This window comes from Saccopteryx leptura, chromosome 2 (assembly GCF_036850995.1).
Source record: "Saccopteryx leptura isolate mSacLep1 chromosome 2, mSacLep1_pri_phased_curated, whole genome shotgun sequence".
NCBI lineage: Eukaryota > Metazoa > Chordata > Mammalia > Chiroptera > Emballonuridae > Saccopteryx > Saccopteryx leptura.
The window spans coordinates 127935186-127961556 of NC_089504.1; the positions used below are offsets into that span (position 1 = coordinate 127935186).

Below are 26371 nucleotides of genomic sequence, written 5' to 3' on the forward strand. Positions count from 1 at the left end.
AATAATAGAATAAACTCTACGTTTCACATACTCACAATTATAAACCTATTTTCGTCCCCCTCCCCCGTATTTAAAGACTAACCAGTTTCATCATTCAACTTGATAGATAATTACAATAGCCACATTTAAAAAATCTTTACATAAATGACCTAAAGAATTACTACTAAAATCATGCTAGACCAAACCTGCCTAGAACAGATTAGGTGCCATGTATACAAAAAGATATATATACCACTCTCTTGTATAAAATTTTTCAAAAAACATAGTAAGAATATTATAATTTATAAAGAACAGCTGTATATATAAACACCATCATAAAGAAGAAAACAAACTCAGAAAAAAGTAATCAGAGTATTATTCTTACACGAGGCGACTAATGCCCTAGTATCTCAAAGTCCTTTACAAAGGAGCTAGCTGAAGAAGCTCTAGTTCAGGCTTTTTTTGTGTATTACTTTTTTTTTCTTCTTTTTCTTTTCATCTGCATCCATTTTAAGTTTGACTTCTTCTGCTGTAAGAGCTCCCAGTTTCTTATTCTTTGCTTTCTTAACCTTTTCCTTGATGGCAGCCACATCAATTTTGGTTTCAGTAGAAGCTAGACAAATTAAAAATACAATATATGTAACTATAGATTTTACTAAATAAAACATGTAAAATATGTACTCAGGAAAATAATTTTAGAATACTGATATAATTTGAAGATCATTTTATAAAATACAAAACAATTGCAATCTGACTAAAAAAACCTAGAAATTTCTTTGAGAAAAAAAATAATAAAATACTCTAAAAATACATTAAAGTATAAATGAAAATAGCTTTATTGTTTAGCTATGTGAACTAATTACTTGATTCAACTATACTACATTTTCTACACTTACAACATCATACTTGAATTTAGATATTTTTACCTGTATTTTTCATATTTTAGAACTTTTAAGTACCATTAATAGGCCAGTTTTCCATTTCCACATTAAAATAATTTAAAGTCACATTTTATGAAGAATATTACATGTAGTCAGTCTTTACAGCTTCAATAATTTTAATTAACTAAGCTTAATCTAATACCACATAGAAACTTAGTTTTCCAAATGTTAGTTCAAAAAATGACTAGTAAAAATTAGTAAAATTTTATTGAACAAGATTTTGGTAATAAAAATAATTATCTGAAAGTATTTAGAGGCCCTTTTAAGAGAACTCAACCATCTAATCAATGCCAAAATCTTAAAATAAAGAAAGCAGCAAAAAACTGCAACTTTATCTTACCATTTAAAGAACAGTATTCAGAACACAAAAACTTCACAAGAAAATATCATGCACACTACCCAGCAACTTGAGGAACAGAGATTTAAAACCTCCACTATAGTTAAACAGCTACATTTTTTATCCTAATAAACTGAAATTTAACTATTGAACTACCCTCAAAGTACAAAACTCACATGTTGTACAAACTGGAAATACAATGCTGACATTTTTAACTTTCACATAACCAATGACCTCCATAGAATACAGTATTTTTACAGCAGTCCACACGTAATATAAAATAGTAAAATAATTTATATCTAGTTTTGACCAAGAGATCGTGTGCAATGCTGCCAATGACACCCTTCCCCTCACCATGCCACTGGCCACTTTGTGAAGTTACTTGAGGAACAGTACAAATGTTACTAGTGGGAAAGGAAATGCAAAAGAGGGATGATTCAAAATGAGGCCAGGAATGGAGAAGAAAAGGTGCCAGTGTTTCCGCTGAGCATCTGTTTAAGAGCCCCTGAATAAAACCTTTCTATTATTCTGTTGGTGTCTTTTAGCCCAAAGAGATGGGAAACCACGTTAACAATATAGAAATAAAATCCCTGACCTGTGGTGGCACAGTGGATAGAACATCGACCTAGAATGCTGAGGTCGCCAGTTCAAAACCCTGGGCTTGCCTGGTCAGGGCACATACAGCAAGCAATGAATAACTAAAGTGAAGCAACTTTGAGCTGTATTTCTCGCTCCCTGCTCTCTCTCTGTAAAATCAATAAAGAAAATCTTAAATAATAATAATATAGGATCAAACTTTAAGCCACAGATCACATAAGAGAAGAAAAGTACAACTTATGATAAGCTCTTTCTGAGAGCTTTGGTAGTACAGCTCAGAAATCTCAAGGTTTTATTCTCACAGGAGTCACTACTCTGGTTTATATCTTTTCTTTTTTTTAAGTGAGAGGAGGGGATTTAGTGAGACAGACTCCTGCATGCACCCTGACTGTGATCTACTTGGCAACCCCTGTCTTGGGCCGATGCTCAAGTCAACCAAGCTATTTTTAGCACCTGAGGCTGATGTTTGGACCAACCAAGCTTCCTCAGGACCAGGGGGCCCATGATCAAACCAACTAAGCCACTGGCTGCAGGAGGGGAAGAGGGATAGAAGAGGGAGAGGGTGGGGAAGAGAAGCAGATGGTGGCTTCTCCTGTGTGCCCTGACCAGGAATCAAACCCGGGCCATTCCTATGCTGGGCCAACACTATACACTGAGCAAACCAGTCAGGGCTGGTTTATACCTTACAAACCCAAAGGTCCTTCCCGGGCATACCCAGAGGTTAGGAGAGGGCTATCTGTCTGTGACACTTACATAGGCATTAGCTGCTACTCAATTATAAATTACTTCAGTCTCTTGTCCCTAGGACAGTGGTTGGCAAACTCATTAGTCAACAGAGCCAAATATCAACAGTACAACGATTGAAATTTCTTTTGAGAGCCAAATTTTTTAAACTTAAACTATACAGGTAAGTACACTGTTTTTAACTTAATTAGGGTACTCCTAAGCTGGCCAAAGAGCCACACTCAAGGGGCCAAAGAGCGCATGTAGCTCGCGAGCCACGGTTTGCCAACCACTGCCCTAGGAGTAGTGATTAATGAAATGCTAAGCAAATTAATGGAAAGTACTAGTTATTTCTTTACCTAACACTCTAAGAGATTTAGGTAAGTTCACTAAGGGTTTAGTTTTCATATAACAGACTTCTACATCACACCAAGAGTTAGGAAACAAGTTTTACCTTCCTTCGGTTTCACAATGGGTTTTTCTTTAGGTGGAATAAAAGCTTTGTTTCTTTCCTCTTGTCTCTTACTGAGAGCTTCTGCTTGCTTAGCCTATATTATTAATAAAAAACACAACAGTAAAACACCGTTTATAGTTTAATAAGAGTTCAAGTTTCTATGAATTTTGCTATTAATGTGTGCTAGACACAGTCTTACCTTTATTGCTTCCATTTTCTGTCGCTTCTTTTGACTTGCCTTCAGAAAGTATTCACCACTAGCCAATTCTTTATCAGTCTGTTGAAATCAGTATTACAATTACATCAGAAATAATGTAGATGGCGGTCATTTCCTAAGAAAGGAATGTCCATGAGGTAAAGACAGTGGGGTCAAAAATCTATGATTAGTTCAGAAAGGGAGCATGGGAGCGAGAAAAAGGAGGAAATGTACTCTAAGCTGAAGGGAACACGTGCACAAAAGCAGGGAGGGAGGAGAGCAGGGGATATGCTCACTGAATACACAACAGACTGCTTTATGTAGAGGGAAGGTCACCGATTCAGAAAAGTGTAACAGGAAACTGGAAAGAGCTTTGAGGAAGCCTGAAGAAGCTTGAACATCAGGCAAAGGAGGTGGGACATGATTTTGAAATGACTGAAGTTTCTAAGAGTGAAGTGACCAAAGCAGCACTGTATAAGGTACAGAAGAATGGGAAAGAGAGAAAAGCCTGGAATAAAGGCAGTGTCATGCAAAATGAAAAGCAAGACTGGTCAGGATTTGGTGACTAATGAAACACTAGTTAGAAAGCTACAGCTCATTCATTCACTATATAGTTGACACTGAAATTGATCTATCTTGCACATGCGTAGCAATATTGTATCTAAGGCAATGTTCTAGACTCGTCACGGTTGTAAGCACTTTACAATTACTAATCCATTTAATCCTCACTAACAATTCCTTGAGATACCCATACCCATTTTATGAATGGGTAACCTGTGGCATGCACAGGTTAAATAAATTATCAGTAAATAAGTGGCAGAATAAATCAACTGAGACATTACAGTTGCAGGGGAAAAAGATAAGACAACCTCTACCTACAGGACGGACCAGTAAGGCGGCAGGTAAAACGGAAGTATGGGTAAATCACTGGGTTACTCCGCTTTCCCTCAACCAATTTCTTTCTGGCTTCACTGTCTTCCCTGTCCCTACGATACCTCTGATCCAACACTTTCATTGTTTTTTCACCATGACGATCATCATTCTTTTCCCTTTGACCTCTCATCAAACTTTCCCTGGAAAACTCTAAACACAGGACTGTGGAGACAGACATGACCCAGAAAGGGATGGGTTCACATGTTGAGCACAAGTAACAAGGGGAAAGGGAAGAATTTCTGATGGAAGGAGCAAGATCCCCAGGAGATAGGTCAAGGCAGAATTAAAAGAGCAGAAGGGATTGATACAGATAAAAAAAATATAGATGAGAGAAAAGGAAGTTCCATCTAATGGTCTCAGATATTTCAGTGAAATAAAATTCAGTGTCATCTGCAGGAGTGGGAGGGCGCCCAGGGGACGAAGAGGATGCACAGAGCCGCCAGCCAGCACAGGCCTGTCTCAGGCTGGAAGCGTGAACTGCCAGTGGGTGTTAACCACAGGCATGCCGATCTCCACCTCTACTTGGGAGCCACATCATGGAAAAGAAGCCAAGTTTTAGACTGATCCAAGTTTAAGTTTTTCTGGACAGATGTGATAGAAGGAAAAGAGAGCATACAAAAAAACAATGATGGGCAAGATAAAAAAAGAAATATTGGAGCCTGACCAGGTGGTGGCACAGTGGATAGAGCATCGGACTGGGATGTAGAGGACCCAGGTTCAAGACCCCGAGGTCACCAGCTTGAGCGAGGGCTCATCTGGCTTGAGCAAAGCTCACCAGCTTGGACCCAAGGTCGCTGGCTTGAGCAAGGGGTTACTCAGTCTGCTGAAGGCCCACAGTCAAGGCACATATGAGAAAGCAATCAATGAACAACTAAGGTGCTGCAACGAAAAACTGATGATTGATGCTTCTCATCTCTCTCCATTCCTGTCTCTGTCCCTATCTATCCCTCTCTCTGACTCTCTCTGTGTCTCAGAAAAAAAAAAAAGGAAATATTGGAAAGGAAATGAAGCCAGAACAGTTGACAAAATGAGTGGTATTCTAATTTAGAAAAAGGATAGCTATTAGAATTTAAGATTTCAAAACTGGAACAGACATAGACATATAGCTCATGGTCATAGGAATTATGTAAAGTACAGAGCATTTTGGGCTAAATTGTTGAATTTTTTAGAGTGGCTACAGAGACATGAGTGATACCAACCACCTGATATAGTCTGCACTCACCATGTGAAGTCCCCCACCCCATGCACTTCCCTTCAGTTTCCTGTATGTCTACACACACAGAGCAATTCCACCTGAAATACCCTCAAAAAAGTTTTTGACAAAATTAATCATAACAGTTTCTCCCTCATATGTAGTGAAATTCAACACTGCATACTGACCTGACTTACACTGCATACTGACCTGACTTACCCTGCATACTGACCTGACTCTCTGGCTGTGGTGGTGGGAATGGTGTATATTCTTTCTTAACAGTCTTCTTCTTGGGTTCCTTGCGTTTGTTCACATTTTTGTGCTTGAACTGTGGCAAAAATCTTTCCCAACTTTGTGATTTTAATTCAGCATCTTTTGCTAACTCTCGTTTAATCATTAGGGTCTTTAATCATGCAAAATACAAACAACATAAAAATTTTAATTTCAAGTAATACATTTGTAAAACTAAGATATTATAAACATTGTTTTTTTTTCTTTAAATTTATTTATTGATCTTAGAAAGAGAGGAAAGGAGAGAGACAGAAACATTGATCTGTTCCTGTATGTGCCCTGACTGATGGCTAAACATTGTTTTTATAAATAGTTCTTAGGCTCTAGCCTGTAAGTTCAGTGGACAGAGCATCAGTCGACCCAACATATGGACATCCGGGTTTAATTCCAGGTCAGGGCACATCATTTGCTTCTCCCCGCTCCCTCCTCCCCTCTTGCAGCCAGTGGCTCCACTGGTTGGAGCATCGGCCCAGGCCATGGGCCTGGCTGATTTGAGCTTCAGCCCCAGACGGGGGTTGCCCAGTGGATCTCAGTAGGAGCGCATGTAGGAGTCTATTTCCCTCTCCCTACTTAAAAAAAAGTTGTTAGGCCCTGGCCGGTTGGCTCAGTGGTAGAGCGTCGGCCTGGCGTGCAGAAGTCCTGGGTTCGATTCCCAGCCAGGGCACACAGGAGAAGCGCCCATCTGCTTCATCCCTCCCCCTCTCCTTCCTCTCTGTCTCTCTCTTCCCCTCCCACAGCCAAGGCTCCATTGGAGCAAAGTTGGTCCGGGCACTGAGGTTGGCTCTATGGCCTCTGCCTCAGGCACTAGAATGGCTCCGGATGCAACAGAGCAACGGCCCAGATGGGTGGAGCATCGCCCCCTGGTGGGCATGCTGGGTGGATCCCGGTCGGGCACATGCGGGAGTCTGTCTGACTGCCTCCCTGTTTCCAACTTCAGAAAAATAAAAAAAATAAATAAATAAAAAGTTGTTAGTCTCTTAGGTGTAATTAAACCAATTCCATAAATAAAATAATATTTAACAATAAATAAAATAATATTTAACATCAATTTTTAATTAGGCATCAGAAAACCATTAAAAATTTAGATTAAGAAATTCAGAATTGGGCCCTGGCCGGTTGGCTTAGCAGTAGAGCATCAGCCTGGTGTGTGGAAGTCCCAGGTTCAATTCTCGGTCAGGGCACACAGGAGAAACAACCATCTGCCTCTCCACCCCTCCCCTTCTCTCTCTCTCTCTGTCTTTCTCTCCCTTTGCCACAGCCATGGCTCAAATGGTTTAAGCAAGTTGGCCCCGGGCACTAAGGATGACTTGGTGACCTCACTTCAGGCGCTAAAATAGCTCGGTTGCCAAGCAGTGGAACAGCAGCTCCAGATGGGCAGAGCATCGCCCAGTAGGGGGCTTGCCTGTTGGATCACGGTCAAGGCACATGCAGGAGTCTGTCTCTGCCTCCCTGCCTCTTATTTAATTTAAAAAAAAATTAAATAAAAAATTAAAAAAAGAAATTCAGAATTTTTAAAATAAATTGAGAAGAAAAAAACTAATTCAGCTTTTCATTATTATTTCATTCATCCTTAAAATTCAACTTAACAGCAGGGAGAGTTCTTAATAGTGTTCCCTGCAAGTAGGAAGCTTTCAGTAGCATCTGAAATACCACAGGGGGAAAAAAGAAAACTTCCTCATGATCAGACAAAACCAATATCCTCACATGTTTCTGACTCCATTTGAATTTTATAGATATTGGAACATCAAAGGATGCAAACCACGAATCAGCTGCATGACTAGCTCTCTTTATCTTTAATGTCCCAATGTAACTTAAAACTGTTCTTCCACCCCAATCTAAGAGAAACTTTTTAACTGAACTCAAATGTACTGTTCAACAACAGCTTCTTATAGCACAGTTACATTTTCAAGTTCAGTCAGGATCTTTGTGCAGGGGATATAACAGATCTCTCAAAAGGCTAATAATAAAACAGACAAAGCAAAGCTATAAATATTCTGGGTAAACTAAATAATTTGAGTGTTAGAGAAAAAAAAGGTTTTAATGCAACCTGAAATATTCTAGGCTTTATTTAATTGTAAAAGGCAAAATTCTGAAAGATCACATCTTTAAATATAGTACATGGGCTCACAATTTAAGAAAACAGGATTAACCCTGACCAGATACCTAAGTTGATCAGAACATCTTAAATTTAAGGCTGCAGGTTTGATCCCTGGTCAGGGCACATACAAGAATCAACCAATGAATGTATAAATCAGTGGAACAACAAATCAGTGTTTCTCTACACCCCACTCTCTCTAAAGTCAATAAATAAAAAGATTTTTAAAAAGAAAATAAAAACAAGAGTGATAGTACCTACGAAAAATTCTATGAATCCTTTCTCCTTTTTTTTTTTTAGATTTTATTAATTTTTAGAGAGAGAGAGAGAGATGAGGGACGGGGGAGCAGGAAGCATCAACTACCACAACTCCCACATGTGCCTTGACCAGGCAAGCCCAGGGTTTTGAACCAGCAACCTCAGTGTTCCAGGTCGATGCTTTGTGCACCTCCACAGGTTAGGCAAGATTTTCTTTGTATTAGCACTAAATAATAATTACAATGTCCCTGTCAATACTGGGCTCCACAGAGATCTAAATTTCCAAGGAAGTAACTATAGGACTGGGGTAGAGTTGAGTGGGCTGAATTCTACCTCTAATTTACCCAAAATAGTTGCCCTGGCAAGTGGCTCAGCAGATAGAGCGATGGCCCAGCATATGGACATCCGGAGCTCAATTCCCAGTGAGGGCACACAGAAGTAACCATCTGCTACTCCCCCGATCCCTCAGTCAGTGGCTCAACTGGTTTGAGAGCGGCCTGGGTACTGAAAATAGCTCTGTTGAAGCGCATCAGCCTCAGGTGCTAAAATTAGCCTGGTACTCAAACACTGGCCCGAGGTGGGGTGGCCAGGTAGATTCTGGTTGGGGGGCATGAGGGAGTCTGCCTGTCTTTCCTCCTCTTACCTAAAAAGAAAAAGAAAGAAAAAGGGGGAAAAAATAGTTCACTCTTTCTGTTTTGTATATTGGACTTCTATAAAAATTTAATTTTAAGAAAGGTTTCTGGCCTGACCAGGCAGTGGTGCAATGAATAGAGTATCAGCCTGGTACACTGAGGACGCAGGTTCAAAAACCTGAGGTCGCTGGATTGAGCATGGGAGTCATCAACTTAACACGAGGTAGACAGCTTAAGTGTGGGATCATAGACATGACCCTCATGCTCACTGGCTCGAGCCCAAAGGTCGCTGGCTTGAAGCCCAAGTTCTCTGGCTTGAACCCAAGGTACTGGCTTGGGCAAGAGGTCACTGGCTCAGCTGGAGCCCTGCAGTAAAGGCACGTATGAGCAAGATTAATGAACAACTAAAGTGGCGCAAATACAAGTTGATGCTTCTCCTCTCTCTCTTCCTGTCTGTTCCTCTCTCTCTCTCTCTCTCTCTCTACTTTGCTTTAAAAAAAAAGAAAGGTTTCTAAAAGAAGTCTGACAACCACTGTTATAGCAACATGTAATTAACTCACTTTAATATTATAAATTGGATGAATATTCTTCATAGTATCTAGGACTACTTTTCGAACCTGAAATTTGCAAAGAAAAATGAATTAGTCACTTTAACAAACGAGGTAGAAGGCCGAAGGGGATTATCATATTGCAAAAAATCCTACAAACCAGACAATGGCTACCAAATTGAATATAATAGTTCCTTCAACTGCTCTTAGCGGCCGCTAGATGTTTCATACTAGTCAACCTCCCGTGGGTACAATAGTGATACTCAATTGTACTGCTAAAATATGACATATAGAACTAGTACAACACTCTGGAACTGTGATGTAGGGGAAAGAGAGCGGGATTTAGTCAGAAAATTAGGGCTTAAGTAACAGGATTGCCACTTCATATGGGAAAGTCACTTAAATTTTCCTGTTCCGGCTTCCTCATTTGTAATTCAGAAATTAAAAGACCTCAAGGGTCTTTTGTAAGAGGTGAACAATATATTTAGACTTTATAGTATTCAGTGTATTTAAGTTACTATTGGCCCATGAGGAAAGAGCAGATAATTTACAAGAATGAGGTCCAACAGAGTTCTTTTAAAGACCCTGGAAAGGAACAAACAAGGCCTCACAGATTCAGACAACAGTATCTACTCCATAGATTTTCTCATAACAAGTTAAAACAAATATTGATGGAAACATTACAAAATAAACATTACAATAAATTCAAACAAAAGAAAATGTATCTTAAAGGAAAAGAAAATTATGTAGCACATAACTCATATGTGCTACAGTCTAACAGCTTAAATACCAATTTAAAATTGGAGTGGAGGCCCTGGCCGGTTGGCTCAGCGGTAGAGCGTCAGCCTGGCGTGCGGGGGACCCGGGTTCGATTCCTGGCCAGGGCACATAGGAGAAGTGCCCATTTGCTTCTCCACCCCCCTCCCCTCCTTCCTCTCTGTCTCTCTCTTCCCCTCCCGCAGCCAAGGCTCCATTGGAGCAAAGATGGCCCAGGCGCTGGGGATGGCTCCTTGGCCTCTGCCCCAGGCGCTAGAGTGGCTCTGGTCGTGGCAGAGCGACGCCCGGAGGGGCAGAGCATCACCCCCTGGTGGGCAGAGCGTCGCCCCTCGTGGGCATGCCGGGTGGATCCTGGTCGGGCACATGCGGGAGTCTGTCTGACTGTCTCTCCCGTTTCCAGCTTCAGAAAAATAAAAAATAAAAATAAAAAAAAAAAAAAAAAAAAAAAAAAAAAAAAAAGAAGGAGGGTATTGCAGGATTCCCCTCCTTCTTTAAAAAAAAAAAAAAAAAAATTGGAGTGGAAGGAATGATGGTGTGCAGACCTTCTAATCAAGAAATGGATGTCTCTATAATTGTCAAAGGTTGGCCATAATATGTCGGGTACAGGAGCAATGGAATCCCTCATACTCCAGGAAGTACAAAGTATTAATTAAAGATAAATACTAAAAAATATAGTAATCATAAAAGCACACTCTAAAAAAATACAGTAATCATAAAACAATATATTATAACCAAATTATTTAATCTGTTCTCTGCTGAAAATTAACTAAAGATATTAAGTAATTCTCACCTCTTTTAAACCACTAAAAGGTCCAATGGCTGAAACCGTGTTTCCCTGTACCATAATGTAACAGTTTGTTAAGAGTTCCAACGCCTATATCAAAGGAACAATAAGTTGAAGTTCAGTTGAAATACACTGAGAAAACCAATGACGAAGGAAGATACTAAAGTTTTCTACTGATAAAAAGTACCTTCAATGTAGATCCTTTGGGACCGATAAGCCGTTGTCTTCTTTTTACAAATCTTTCTTTATTTCTTACTAAAGAACCTATTTTAATGATGTCGCATGCAATATCATCCTGAAGAATTCGTACTGCCTTTTGAAAAAATAAAGAAAATATTCCACCAATACTCTTTACAAATACATTTCTTTTCGAAGTCTACCTGATATCTAAGCAGAATAATGAAAACCATGGCGGGAGGGTGGGAGGAAGAGGGGTGGGGGGATGGAGAGATGCAGTATTCTCTAATACTCTCTAATGTTGGCACAAATAAGCAAAACCTCTGTAACTGTAAATTTACCTGTTCAAACGAAACACTCCTTGCTAATAGTTTTATTAGGTCTCTGGCCCTAATGATGATATATGGATCAAACGTCTTCTTTGTTGTACACACAGTCATGCTGCCCTCGATCAGGTCCAGGGTTGCAGTAATGTGCTGCAAGAAGGAAAGAGCAAACAGCTGTCTAAAATGAATTCAATTTGAAATAATTACAGAGCCTGTTCTAATCTAGCAATTACTTTCTATGAATTAATCTCTTTCTAAAATTCTACCTACTGTAGTGCCCTGGCCAGACAGCTCAGTTGGTTAGAGTATCATCCCAAAGCACATAAAATGCTGGTTGAATCTCAATCAGGGCATATACAGGAACAGAGAGATGTTCCTGTCTCTTTCTCTCTCTCTCCTTCCCTCTCTCTCTAAAACTCAATAAATTTAAATTTTTAAAAATTTTACCTACTCCCTCCTTGAAGAGGCTGGGTAGTCAATATAAACAATGCTTGATTACTTTCATACTTCAAAGAATATAGAAGCTCAGGCCATTGAAACCATTTATACTTACTTGGCTTTAGAATACTTTGTATTTGCTGAACTAAAGATTAATTAGCTCTAGTTTAGAAACTATGTATCAATCTAGCCCTGGGTGGACAGCTCAGTTGGTTAAAGCACCATCCCAATAAGCTAAGATTGCAGGTTCAATCCCCAATCAAGGCACATACAAGAATCAACTGGTAAACACATAGATAGGTGGAACAATAAATCAATGTTTCTCTGTCTTTCTCTCTTCCTTCCTCTCTTCTTAAAATCAATCAATAAATTAAAAAAAAAAATTTTGCCGCCTGACCGATGGTGACACAGTGGATTGAGCATCAGCCAGGGACGTTAAGGGCCCTGATTCAAAACCCCAAAATTGCCAGCTACAGCCCAGGGTCACTGTCCTGAGCACAGGCTCATCAACCCGATTCTGAACATCACTGGCTTGAAGCCCCAGGTTGCTGGCTTAAGCAAGGAGTCACTGGCTTAGCTTGAGCTGCCCTCCCCGCCCTCTCCACCCACCAACCCCCCACTGCACACCCCCATCAAGACACTTAAGAGAAGCAATCAGTGAACAACTAAAATGAAGCAACTACAAGTTGATGATTCCCATATCTCAAAATAAAATTTTTTAAAGAACCCCTAAAATGCAAATACACACACACACACATACACACACACTTTATATATGTATGTATGTATGCATCTCAACCAATCCAAATGAGGCCATACTTAAGACCTCAGGTAAAAATGTAAAGCTATATGGCTTCCCTATCCTGGACCTCAGCCTAATCCGCCATTTGCTCCTTAGGGTGAAGATGGACTTCCCTTTCAAACATGTTTTCAACCTGGTTTGAATTAGCTAAATACAAAGTAAAGACAAATTTTCGCAGGTCCAGAAAAAAAACCAGTAACTGGGAAATTGTGCATCAACTCTCAGGGAAAAGAACAAGAAATCAACAAAACAAATAAAAATGCTATTTTATGACATGTGAGAACATTCTGAAGACTATTTTAACATAGTAATGAACTATTCAACACGAGGCTGGGTCTCTATAAATTGGGGGGAGGGGAGCGAGTCCAATCCCAGATGTAGACAGCTATAAAACACAGCTTACAGTTTGCCAAGCCACCCCCATACCCAGTGGGCATGGACAACCTGAGAGCAGTTCCTCAGTTTCAGAAATAATTTTTTTTTTTTTTTTACAGAAACAGAGAGAGAGTCAGAGAGAGGGATAGGTAGGGACAGACAGACGGGAACGAAGAGATGAGAAGCATCAATCATCAGTTTTTCGTTGCGACACCTTAGTTGTTCATTGATTGCTTTCTCATATGTGCCTTGACCGCGGGCCTTCAGCAGACTGAGTAACCTCCTGCTCGAGCCAGCGACATTGGGTCCAAGCTGGTGAGCTTTTGCTCAAACCCGATGAGCCCACACTCACGCTGGCAACCTTGGGGTCTCGAACCTGGGTCCTTGGCATCCCAGTCCAATGCTCTATCTACTGCACCATCGCCAGGTCAGGCGAGAAATAATTTTATATCACAACCTAGTACACATATACATATATACACATAAAAATGATCAAAATTAGAGGATTAGAGTGAGGTCCAAAAGCTTCAAAAAAATGATCCTTGCCCCATGTGACATTCATTTTTTAAAAAGACTAGTTATGGCCTGACCCGTGGTGGCGCAGTAGATAAAGCGTCAACCTGGAATGCTGAGGTCGCTGGTTCGAAACCCCGGGCTTGCCTGGTCAAGGCACATATGGGAGTTGATGCTTCCAGCTCCTCCCCCTGTTCTCTCTTTCTCTCTCTCTCTCTCTCCCTCCTCTCTCTCTAATAAAAATGAATAAATAGCCCTGGCCGGTTGGCTCAGTGGTAGAGCGTCGGCCTAGCGTGCAGAGGACCCGGGTTCGATTCCCGGCCAGGGCACACGGGAGTAGAGCCCATTTGCTTCTCCACCCCTCCGCCGCGCCTTCCTCTCTGTCTCTCTCTTCCCCTCCCGCAGCCAAGGCTCCATTGGAGCAAAGATGGCCTGGGCGCTGGGGATGGCTCTGTGGCCCCTGCCTCAGGCGCTGGAGTGGCTCTGGTCGCAACATGGCGACGCCCAGGATAGGCAGAGCATCGCCCCCTGGTGGGCAGAGCATCGCCCCATGGTGGGCGTGCCAGGTGGATCTCGGTCGGGCGCATGTGGGATCTGTCTGACTGTCTCTCCATTTCCAGCTTCAGAAAAATGCAAAAAAAAAAAAAAAAAGAATAAATAAAATCTAAAAAAAAAAAAGAAAAGAAATGCTCCCTAAATAAATAAATAATAAAAAGACTAGTTATGTCCACTAAAATGACTTTTGGACCCAGTAATGGACTGCAACTCACAGTATGAAAAACAAAAACAAATACTACTATACACCACTCTAAGGCATGGCAGCAGCAACATCTTTCATTTAAAATGAAAATTAAGCAATTAAACAGGAACATGCCTCAATTCAAACTGTACAGGTACATGGCAAAGACCATAGCATAGAGTAGGCCAGTGATGGGCAATCTTTTGAGCTTGGTGTGTCAAAATTCGCCAAAAAACCGAGCATAACTCGGGTGGTATGTCACTTCGAGGAAAAAAACCATAATTTCGCGATTATTTATAGTTTAAATAACAAAAATATATAATTGTAATATATGACTGTATTAAATAAACCAAAAACTAATTATTTAGTGACTTCTTTGTTCATCTGTCAGTCGGTTTCTTTTGTTGGTCTTGATATTATTTAACTTGTGTGGGGTGCTGTGAACTAAGATAAGTGAGGGGGAGGGGGAATTCTTTAACTAACCTGCCTATTAGTGACTTCTTTGTTGCTGAATTTCATTGGCTAAATCTTCAATTGAAGGTTGACATTTTGTACACTTCAAGCCCAAGCAAGCACTACTAACTTCATCTGTCAATCTGTTTCTTTTGTTGGTTTTGATATTATTTAACGCTGAGAATAAGGTCTCACAAAACTACATAGAGGGAAAAATTGTGAGTTAAAGCTATTGCTATATTTTTCAGGGTGCTAAAAGTGTCTGGTAAACGGTGCCAGGCACTCCAAATTTCCTGTTCGTAGTGGCACTCCTCTTGATTCTCCAGGCAGCACCTTTCCAGATTCTCAAGCTCTGACCTCAAGTCGACAAACACCTGAGCCCAGATGTCGTCTTGAAATTCTGCAAGTTGCATCTTATGTAAATTAAGGTGGCTGCGCTATTTCTAATGGCGGGAAATGGCACCCATAGCACAGGCCCTCGCCTCTCCCAGCCTCCCCCTCACTTATCTCAGTAACGATGGTCAATTAGAAATCCACGACACCCCAGAACAGTAGATTGGATGATGGTTGCTGTGATTATGTGGTTGCTGGTAATGGCGATCACAGGGCCCCCAGAGATGCATCCCGTCCCCCGCCCACCACCCCCTGCATTCAGCTGCTCCCTGCTCCGCCGGCCAGAACTGAGGTCAAAGATCCCCTAATGGCCTAACCAGAAATCCCAGAACTAGACACTCTGTGCCAGAGTTCTGTTGTTTTGGCCTACAGACCTCCGGCATAGAGTGTCTACACTACAGCAAATGTTTTATCTTCGGCTAAACCGAGGATGAAACGTCCTTCTCGGCATGCGGCCCCATACTTCTCTGGTATGCAGCCGCGTGTCATCAAAAATGGCTACGCGTGTCAGTGTTGACACACGTGTCATTGGTTTGCCATCACAGGAGTAGGCATTGTGAGACTTGTAGTTCCTAGATGAATTTCAGACAATCCCTGAAATCCCTACAATTTTAAAGGTATATAAATTTTTCAAAGTGCCATACTCTATTAAACAAATAGATTACCAAAATAAAGCTTATCTAGGCTGTTTAAAGTATCAAAGGAAACAAATTAACCAATTATGCTAGCACCTTAAAAGAAATACACCAGCACACACACATATACTTAAAGTAAAGGTATAAGCAGGAGCAAAATCTCAAAAAATATATATAAAATATGCATACATGTTCATTCAACGCTTTCTGTACCAATGGCCAGCATTCTTTCAGGTAAGCCTCTCTGTATTTTGGGAACAGAGTGGCAAAACTGCTCTCCTCCAAGAGTCCTCTGGGATTGTCGTCTTTGGAAAAAGCCGGCTCTTTCCAACCATCAGGAACAGTGAGGAGTTCTGATTCATCTACAGGAAAGAATTTGCATATCAGATTTTAACCTACTTTTGGACATTCACATGCATACATTTTTTTACAAGCTATCAGTACTCTCATTGCATTTTCTCTTCCTATGCTTTTTAGATTATTCAACAGTCAAAGAACAGGCTTCTATCATTATCATCAACACACTATATTAAAATTAATTGTACATATTACAGTTGCCTCATGAAGCAAAGTTCTTTAAGAGGAGGGACTCCCCCCCATGAGTCCACACTAATTACCATATGCCTGACAGTAGGTACTCAAGTAATTTCCATTGTACTATACTGTGTTAAGAGTTGAAGATTCAAATACCATTTTGCTTATAAAACTATTTTAAATATATATAAGTAACTTTTCAATTTTTATTGAAGTGAAGCATGAGTATGTGTATGTATATATGTATACATATTTCCATGTGTGTACATGTGCATAAAACTTTTTAAAAGATAATACTCTGGTGTACACTTTCAGTTAATAATCATTGGTCAGAGTTTTAGGTTTTCCAAAGAGTTTTCATGTGCCTTATTTCTATACACCTTTCGTGATAACTATGAAAAACAGGAAGAACCAGTGTTATTTTTCCCATTTTATAAAAGACATTCAGTCCAAAATGATTAGTGACTTGTCTAAGTGTAGGGAATCATCCATCTAACCTTGAACCCTCTATGACAGGGGTCTCAAACTCGCGGCCCACGGGCCACATGTGGCCCGCCGAACAATTTTGTGCGGCCCGCAGACTAATCCACGAAGTTCAAAATATTTTGGATAAAATTAAGTAAGCCTAGGGGCCTACTTGTATTTTTCATTTCTCTAGCATCCTAGCTAGATATTAGCTTAGTTAACAGCAGTTGTGATGCGAACTACAGTTTCTGGTCGTTTTGTGACACTGAGTAAACTGCATGTACGATTGTGCTTGTTGTACTGATTTTTTTTTGTTTTCAACTGCAGTGAGAAAAGTGTTGCGTAACAGTTGCCTTTTGTAGACCTAGTGCGGCCCGCTGAACGGCTGTGATCTTGCTCTGCGGCCCACATGCTGAGTTGAGTTTGAGACCCCTGCTCTATGACTTGGATTGGGGAACTTTAGTTAAAAGCCCTGAGTGAAAGTCTATTGATGCAAACACCAAGAAAGTAGAGTGGGTGACGTTTGAGTGCAGACACAAAGGAATGTATGTGAGGGCTTTAGAAAACTGTCCCTTCCTTTGTGCTTGTTAATTAGCAAAAGAAAAAGAATGTTCTAACCAAATGAGCCCTTTCTCCAAGTCACCAAAACGGCCATTAGTCATTCTCTCCACTTGTCACCTGGTCTCCCTTCCCTGTAATCCTGTGACCTCTGTTCTGCTTCTGATCGATAAAAGCTGAGGGAGAAGGAGATGCAGGAGGTCTCTCTTTGCCTCCCTTGGCAGACCTCCCTCTCTCTTCCTCTTGACATAAGTTTGTGTCTTGAGTAGGTTTTTTCCATGCGACACTGGTAGTTCCCAGCGGGCTGGAGGACTACATCTAAGGAGATATAAAGGTCCTTCATTAAAACAAAATGCCCCTGAAGGGCCATAATTTATCTGTCACACCATTTATTAAAACTAGGACTCTCTTAAATCCAAAAGCTCGAACTTAAATCAATACTACTCAAAGGTATGACCCACAAGCATGAGCATAAACTGCGAGTGTCTTAAAAAAGAAATTCTTGGCCTCCATCCCAGACCTACTGAATCTGAATCCCTGGTTGAGGCCTGTAAAGCCGGTAGCCGCAGCCACCATCACAGCTGCATGGCCCATGCAGGATCGCATTGGATTCAGACAGCCGTAATGAAAGTGATAGATACGTGAATTCCAAACTGCCCTCTTGATGTTCTGCTTATCTGTCAGACCTCACCCTACTGGACATCGCCCCTGAGACAGAGGAATTCCAAGAAGCTGGCAAGCGCCCCAAGAAGGAGCATTCCAGAAAGCTGAAATCCTAAAGCTGTCAAAGGGAACATACCAGGACTTTTGCCTCAGTATCCCCTCAGGCTCTCCTAAACACTCATAACTCACCCTTAGTCTGTAACCGGTACCCTTCTCCCCCAAGAAGTACCCGGCAGGGTTCCTTTCTTCCTTTCAATAAAGCCTGTTATTCTGGTCTTTCTGACTCCCATGGATTCCAACAGAAACAATGGAGCCAAGAACTAACTGGTGGGCCATTATCTTTAATTCTAGCTTGCACCTGGTGGGCAAGTAAAAACACACACTGGGCTCCAAAACCCACTCATTCAGTGCTCACAAAGCTACTGACTTATCCAAGTTTCCTAGAATCAAAGGTTTCTAGCTCACCAGACTTATTCACCTCTGTTTCCCATCTCCTTCTCTCTGCACAAACACTACACAAACTGGCTTCTCATTCAGCATCCACCATCTTGGCTGCCTCTCCTCTCCTCCACGTGGCCTTTCTCTGCTCTCCTCTCTAATGCTAATCTCAGGAACTCAGAGAGAGCAAGCTCCTGGTGTGCCCCACTTTATAGTGTAGAAATCAAAACCTTTAATCCAATATACAAACAAGGAAGTCTCTGATACAAAGTCACTTATCTGAGGCACAAAGGGATTCCTCATGAGAGTGCACCACCTACATCATGCAGTCAGTCAAGGGTGTAGGGAAAAGCTTAGTCTTAAAACTAAGCCTTAGGCTATAACCACCCTGCCACCTTACAGCCTGTCCCCCACACCCAATGCAAACTATAAGCGAGCAAACATATATCATATTTACAAACTTATTTGACCAACAAAGCCCAAGAATCTCTTTCTAAATAATCTCATCAGGAGATTCTTATGAACACTGAAGTCTGGGAAATGGGTCTTTGTTATCCACCCCAGTCAGGTAAACCTGTTTTCTGTTTCTTTTTATTTTCTTCTTCTTTTTTAATAAAGAACAACTTTTAAAAGGTCTCAACTATGCCTCAAATTTTAATAAGATGCCCTATACACATATTTGCCACTAAAAATTGAAATAGCACATCAAAAATTTATTTGCAATCCAAATTTTTGAAAACTAGAATCTAGTTAATGAGCCCTGCACTATGCAATATTTTCTTTTCATATTCCTCCTACACAAGTTACTTGCTTCTAATTCCTTTTTTTTTTTTCCTTTTTAATTCTTGATGTTGGATTTCATCTCACTGACTTCAGGCTTCTAAAACACAACACTCAAGATCTATTAGTGCCTCTTTGGGTCAAACAGAAAAGGAACTGGAGTCATTCAAATGCAAACTACACAGATTTCTTATAAGTTAATGGAATTAAAGTAGACAAGAAAAAGATGCAAGAAAAAGACTTCACAGAACTTCTATCATAGGTTATCAAAATATTGGTATACAGTCTATTCTAGCACAGAGTAGCTTTCCTAAGCTGTTGCATAACAACAACAAAGTACAAAAATAAAGTTTATGGCTAAATCGACTCCATATCAAAATTATTCTCCATGCTCATATTATCAGAAGATTCTTCATGATATAGGCCCGTGATGGCGAACCTTTTTATAAAAACAGCCCACTTTTGCAGTGCTGGTCAACCTGGTCCCTCCCGCCCACTAGTGGGCGTTCCAGCTTTCATGGAGGGTGCTGGGAAATACAGATAGCCCAAAAACATTGGCAATAATGTGCAACCTCACTAGTAATAAAAAAGTTCAGTTTGACTAGGCGGTCAAGCAGTAGATAGAGTGTCAGCCTGGGATGCTGAGGCCCCAGGTTTAAAACCCCGAGGTCATCATCTGGCTTGAGCAAGGGCTCATCAGCTTGAGCACCGATCACTAGGCTTGAGCCCAAGATCTCTTGCTGGCTTGTGCAAGAGGTCACTGGCTCAGCTGGAGCCCCTCAGTCAAGGCACATAAGAAAAAGAAATCAGTGAACTAAGGTGCTGCAATGAAGAAATGATGCTTCTCGGCCCTGGCCAGCTGGCTCTGCGGTAGAGCGTCAGACTGGCATGCGGGGACCCGGGTTTGATTCCTGGCCAGGGCACATAGGAGAAGCACCCATCTGCTTCTCCACCCCTCCCCCTCTCCTTCCTCTCTGTTTCTCTCTTCCCATCCCGCAGCCGAGGCTCCATTGGAGCAAAGATGGCCCGGGTGCTGGGGATGGCTCCTTGGCCTCTGCCCCAGGCGCTAGAGTGGCTCTGGTCGCGGCACAGCGACACCCCGGAGGGGCAGAGCATCGCCCCCTGATGGGCAGAGCATCGCCCCTGGTGGGCGTGCCGGGTGGATCCCCGTCGGGCGCATGCGGGAGTCTGTCTGACTGTCTCTCCCCGTTTCCAGCTTCGGAAAAATACAAAAAAAAATAAAAATAAAAAAAGAAATGATGCTTCTCTTCTCCCTCCCTTCCTGTCTGTCCTTGTCTGTCCCTCCTGCCCCCTCTCACTAAAAAAGGGAAAAAAAATTCAAATAAAAATCCCAACTAGATACCACTTCATGCTTACCAAAATACAGAAGTTCATAATTCAGATAATACCAAGTATTAATGTGGATGTAGAACAATGAGAACTGTCATCTACTGCTGGTGGGAGTATAAACAGGCACAAACTCTTTGAGAAAGATTTAGAATCACCTGCACATACCGTACACTAAAAGGATTCCAATCTCATGTACATAACCTACAGAAACTCTTGTATATATAAACCAAGAGACATGTACAATGTTTACAGTAGCATTGTTTATAATAACAAACAATGCAAGCAATGCAAATGTCCACCAGTGGTAGAATGAAAATATAAATTAGCATATATTCATAAAAGAAATGTCATATAGTAGTTAAAGAATAAATTAGTTTCAAGTATTGTCCTGATTAAATAACAAAGTTAAGCCTAAAAAGCAAGACATAGAACCTTGCCTATAATCTTATCTCATTCATATGAAATTCAAAAACAGGCATAATTAAACTGCTCTGTGCATAGGTGGTAAAGATAATGCAGAAAAAAGAACAGAATAATTAACATGATTTAGAACAGTTACTTCACGTCTCAAAAAGAAAAAGTATGTTTTGAGAGGTGCTTATAGGGGGTTTTTGGAGTATAGTAATGCTTTCTTGTGCTCAATGGTCTGAGCCGAATGGTTTTATTCTTTAAGCTATATATACTGTATACTGTACTCTGTTGTGTACATTCATAATTAAGAACAACACCTTTAATACCTTCCAAAAATAATGGTTGCTGAGGCCCGGGGTTATTTCTCTAGGCTTCTTCCTATCATTCATAACGAAGAAAATGGATAAAAACAAAACAAGACAGTAATTTAAAAGCAGGACAGTCTCAAGAGTAGAAGTCGTGTTGTCTAGTTTTAACACCGTGACAAACAATAATAATGATAAATGTGCCAAAATTTCTTCAGGAAATCACAAACTAGAGTTCAGGACACATCAGATATCTCCTCCTCATCACTACGTCTGTCTCACTCCTTCATTACCCGCCTTTCAAACAAATAACGACCTCCTACTCCTACCGCCTCCCTCAACTTATCAAGGACTTGCCGCCGTGGCCGCAACACCCTCCGCAATTCCTGAACCCTCATCCTACAGAAGACGAATTCCGCAACAACTGCACTCTGGGGCCTTTCACAACAGCGATTGGTTAAGCGCACGTGACTGACAGTCTCCGCCGGAGGGTTCCGCAGGCCCGGCCTAAAATCCAGCACTTGATAGGTCCTCACTTGAGAGAACAGACTCCAGGCGGTGTTGCACGTTCCCCACAAGCGAAGAAAGCAATCTAATCTGGACACCGAAACCCAGGCTTCCGTTCCCACACAGCCTTACCTCGGTTCTCTGGCTTTGGCTTCTGGTTACGAAATTCACTTTTTCTAGCCCCTGTAGCTGTCCCGTTCAGTTTGGAGGACGCCATTTTCAAGTCGGTGCCGTAGTTACCGGAAGTGGGCAGGTCCCCAAATCTCTCCGGCTAAACACCCTGTACCCAAAATATCAGTTCGGCAGAACGCAAACGAAGAGATCTACGCAGCCTCTGTGCGTGCGTACGCTAGAGCCCGCGGATTTGTCCAAACTACATCGCTTCTCCTCTGTGGCCAATGGAGAGCCGGAGACTTATTTTCCAGGATGCACTTCAACCACGGAGTTTGACTGCATGCTGGGAATTGTAGTTGAGCATTGTTAGCGAGGTGGAGATGGATTTTTGTCTGTAATTTACCCTCGACTCCAAGTCTAAGTTTAGAGGAGGAACACCAGCGTTTGGCCCTAGAGTGCAACCTAATTACCCTTGATGTCTCTAGTTTGATAAATACTTAAATGGTAGTCAAGTACAAGGGGTCTTCGGGTTACAGTCTCGACATACCTTTGGAGTTTACAATGCTCACGCCCCTAAACTTTAAAAAATTGAGACGTGGGTGTCTCGGCTTAAGCTGTTAGCATTGTCCTTACGGACAACGTAGGTGAACTAGTTTGGTTGCGTGTGGTGGAAGAATGTACAGTAATGTGGCAGATGAGTGCGGGAGTTAGCATCCCCCAGTACGTACAGCATTTTGGACTGGTAAAAGCGCGATTGTTCTGTTTGTGTTAGGTGAGGCTGTGTTTCTACTTACACCAAAATTCAGGTTACATCACTGTCCGAGGAGCAGAACTGTCGTAACCCGAGGACCCCCTGGTAGGCATTGGGGGAAGGTACTAGTATGAGAATGTGTAGTTCTCAATGGCAGGAAATGCAGTAATTAGCTACCATTTACTGAGAGATTATTTTGTGCAAGGTATTTTATGTGCATTATTTCTAATCATTAAAACAAAACCAAATTTATAAAGTGGGAAAACCAAAGTTAAAACAAAAATAATTTTTGCAAGGTAGGTTTTGAAAGACCTTGTTTCTGGTGTTAATATTCTAGGGTCTTGGTATTTGTCTTTCTAAGCTAGAGGGATAGTAATTAAGCAACTCTTCTGAAGTATTGTAATTCACCTACAGTAAGATTTTCTAAAATGACTATTCCAGGCTACCCCAACACTGTGTATCATCTGACTGATTCAAGATGTGAGCTTCATCACTACTACAAATCTTTACACTTCTAGAAATCTAAAAGTTTTTAAACTTGCTAAAGATAACACTTCTTTTAATGATTGGTTTTATTGCTTGCCTGCCATTTAGAAAATTTTCTGCAACCCAAATAGGAAAAAGTTTTGAGCCTGACCAGGCGGGTGGTGCAGTGGGTAGAGCGTCCACCTGGGACACTGAGAACCCAGGTTAGAAACTCCAGGGTCCCCACCTTAAGTGCAGACTCACTCAGCTTGAGCACAGGGTCACTGGCTGGAGCATGGGATCGTAGACATGACCCCATGGTCGCTGGCTTGAGCCCAAAGGCCACTGGCTTGAAGCCCAAGGTCATTGGCTTGAGCCCAAGGTCGCTGGCTTGAGCAAGGGGTCATTGGCTCAGCTAGAGCCCCCAGTCAAGGCACATATAAGAAAGTAATCAATGAATAATGAAGGTGCCGCAACGAAGAATTAATGCTTCTTATCTCTCTCCCTTCCTGTCTCTCTCTCTCTCTCTCTCTCTCTCTCTCTCTTTCTCTTTCGCGTGCACATATGCGTGTGCAAAGAAAGAAAGGTTTTGATGGGTTGAATTTCTCAAATCAGTGAAATGGGAAACAGCTATCTGAAATCCATCCTTGTGTATCTTCTATAAAAGATTCTTATGAGATACATGTAGAAAACAGATTGTTGGTTAGGAACAAAAGATTCCAAGACTCATGATTATGTTAAGTTTTTTGCTTTTATTCTATGTGTCTTACAAATGACAGGTAGTAATTTCATTCCTATATTCTTGCAGTTTGCTAACACACAAAAAATAATGGCAAATTCCCGTAATAGAACACTTAACAGGTGAAAGTTATAAAATGAGAAGCAATTCCTCTAATGTTCCCAGAAATCTTATGAAGCAGGTTTTTATTTTCCTAATTTCAGGAACTCAGTCACTAATAAGTAATGAATTAGACTTCAAGTCCAGGCAGTCTGACCATTAGTAGCTCTGTGGGAAGGAGGGCTGAGTTTTCACCCTTGTAGCTTTTGGACTTGAGCTGCACCAGCAATCCTTCTCTGGGTTTCCAGCCTGCTGGTCCACCCTGAAGATTTTGGACTTTCCAGGCAAACACAATCACATGACTATGCTCTCTGTATAGTGTTTCTCTGGAGAACCCTGACCAATGTGACAGTTTACAGCAGAGCAAATCCAATTGCTGATAAACATATGCTGAACCGCATTACTGTCAGAAAAGCATACAGATATAATACCACTTTTCACCCAACAGATTGGCAAAAAAGAAATAATAAAAATATTTTAATAATAATATGCTGGAAGAAAGAACAATGTCACACAGGCTAGTGGAATTTCTAAATATAAATCATTAGCAAATAATCATGATAAAAAATAATACCTTCATTTAATTTCTTGCCAGCTGAGGCCAGGCAGAGTAGAAGCATGCTGAACTCAAGGGTGTGTAATTTTAGAATTGAGCAATTAAACTCTGGGAAGATGGGAGAAAAGTTACTGTGGCAACCTGATCTCAGGACCTTGTGTGCAGCCATATTTCTTTAGTGTTGAGTCACAGAGGCTGGTTATTATGATTTACAATCCAGGCAATTTGGGGGTACAAATAGGGAGTTTCCCTCATGCAAGTTTAGAAAGGACAAGTACTTTGGAATCCATTGTATGTGATCTTCAGTGAAGTGACACCAAATTAATGAAAATAATTAGTAGCAGCTAATAACATTTAACTTAAAACTATGTCATAGAGCCTGACCTGTAGTGGTGCAGTGGATAAAGCATCGACCTGGAATGCTGAGGTTGCTGGTTCAAAACCCTGGGTTTACTTGGTCGAGGCACATATGGGAGTTGATGCTTCCTGCTCCTCCCCTCCTTCTCTCTCTCCCCCCCCCAAAAATGAATAAATAAAATCTTTTTTTAAAAAAACTACCAGTATGTCTAGAAATAATGGTATGGGCTCTGTAAAAATAATTACATTGAGCCTGACCAGGTGGTGATGCAGTGGATAGAGCAACAGACTGGTATGCAGAGGATCCAGGTTTGAAATCCTGAGGTTGCTGGCTCGAGTGCAGCTCATCAGCTTGAGCGCCGGGTCACTGGTTTGAGCATAGGCTGATAGACATGACCCCAATGTCGCTGGCTTGAGCAAGGGGTCACTCGCTCTCTGTAGCCCCCTGCTCAAGGCACGTATGAGAAAGCAATCAATGAACAACTAAGGTGCCACACGAAGACCTGAAGCTTCTCATCCCTCCCCCTTCCTGTCTGTCTGTTCCTATCTGTTCATCTCTCTGACTCTCTCTGTGTGTCTGTAGGGAAAAAAAGAAAGAAAGAAAGAAAGAAAGAGAGAGAGAGAGAGAGAGAGAGAGAGAGAGAGAGAGAGAGAGAGAGAAAGAAAGATTTCATTGAAATTTAATAGTTAAGTGTAACTGTATAACTCATCTGTATTCATCCACAATAGTGATTAAACCCTAGTATGTGCCAGACCCTGCTGTGGATGCTGGGATTCAGTAAACAAAATAGGAGAGACAAACAATATAGAGTTAATAAATAATACATGGTATTTAATGTATTAGAATGTGATAAGAACTATGAGGAAAAAATAAAGCAGGGCAGCGGTTTTGGGAGTGCTGGGTTTGAGGAGGTGGTAAGGCAATTTTGAATTGGGTTATCAGAAAAGGCCTCAAAGAGAAGATGACATTGAACAGACTCACGAAGGTTCATGGGATGACCTATGCAGACATTTGGGTGAGAGAACATTGCAGGCAGAGGTAATGCCAGTTCAAAAGCCCTGAGGTAGAGTTGTGATTGTCATGTTCAAGGGATCAGTAGGAAACTGGAGCAGAGTGAGTGAGAAGGAAAATAATTAAAAGGTGAGATCAAAGTAGTAACTGGGCCTGACCAGGCCGTGGCGCAGTGGATAGAGCATCAGACTGGGATGCGGAAAACTTGGGTTCAAGACCCTAAGGTCGCCAGCTTGAGCGAGGGCTCATCTGGTTTGAGCAAAAAGCTCACCAGCTTGAGCCCAAGCTCACTGGCTCGAGCAAGGGATTACTTGGTCTGCTGAAGGCCTGCAGTCAAGGCATGTATGAGAAAGCAATCAATGAACAATTAAGGTGTTGCAACGTGCAATGAAAAACTAATGATTGATGCTTCTCATCTCTCCGTTCCTGGTTCCTGTCTATCTGTCTGTCCCTGTCTATCCCTCTCTCTGACTCTCTCTCTGTAAAAAAAAAAAAAAAAAGTAGTAACTGGGCAAGAAAACATAAGGCTTTGTAGGCCACTCAAAATATTTTGGCCTTTATTCAGAGAGAAATTTGCCGCCACTAAAAGAGTACAAGCTGAGGAATGAAACGACCAGTTAGAAGTCAACAGCAGCTTGACCAGGTGGTGCCGCAGTGGATAGAGCATCGGACGGGGACA

The 26371-nt window shown here is 41.4% G+C and overlaps 1 protein-coding gene across 1 annotated transcript; it reads right to left on the reverse strand.

Moving 5' to 3' along the window:
- Positions 1-63: 63 nt before the first annotated feature.
- On the reverse strand, positions 64-21897 carry LOC136394883 (KRR1 small subunit processome component homolog). Its single transcript, XM_066368696.1, has 10 exons — positions 21732-21897; positions 15778-15950; positions 11256-11390; positions 10925-11050; positions 10744-10827; positions 9189-9245; positions 5585-5755; positions 3231-3308; positions 3032-3125; positions 64-592 (listed from the first exon to the last, which is right to left on the reverse strand). Exons 1-10 carry the CDS (start codon positions 21814-21816, stop codon positions 426-428), a joined length of 1170 nt encoding a protein of 389 aa, XP_066224793.1. The 5' UTR covers positions 21817-21897; the 3' UTR covers positions 64-425.
- Positions 21898-26371: the final 4474 nt, after the last annotated feature.

Excerpts from the sequence above, each read along its gene's own strand:
- LOC136394883 (XM_066368696.1), bottom strand. The coding sequence starts at position 21,816 with ATGGCGTCCTCCAAACTGAACGGGACAGCTACAGGGGCTAGAAAAAGT. Across the intron at positions 11,051-11,255 it reads GGAGTGTTTCGTTTGAACAG|GCAGTACGAATTCTTCAGGA; the intron begins GTAAATTTACAG and ends TTTTTTCAAAAG. Across the intron at positions 593-3,031 it reads CATTGTGAAACCGAAGGAAG|CTTCTACTGAAACCAAAATT; the intron begins GTAAAACTTGTT and ends TAATTTGTCTAG.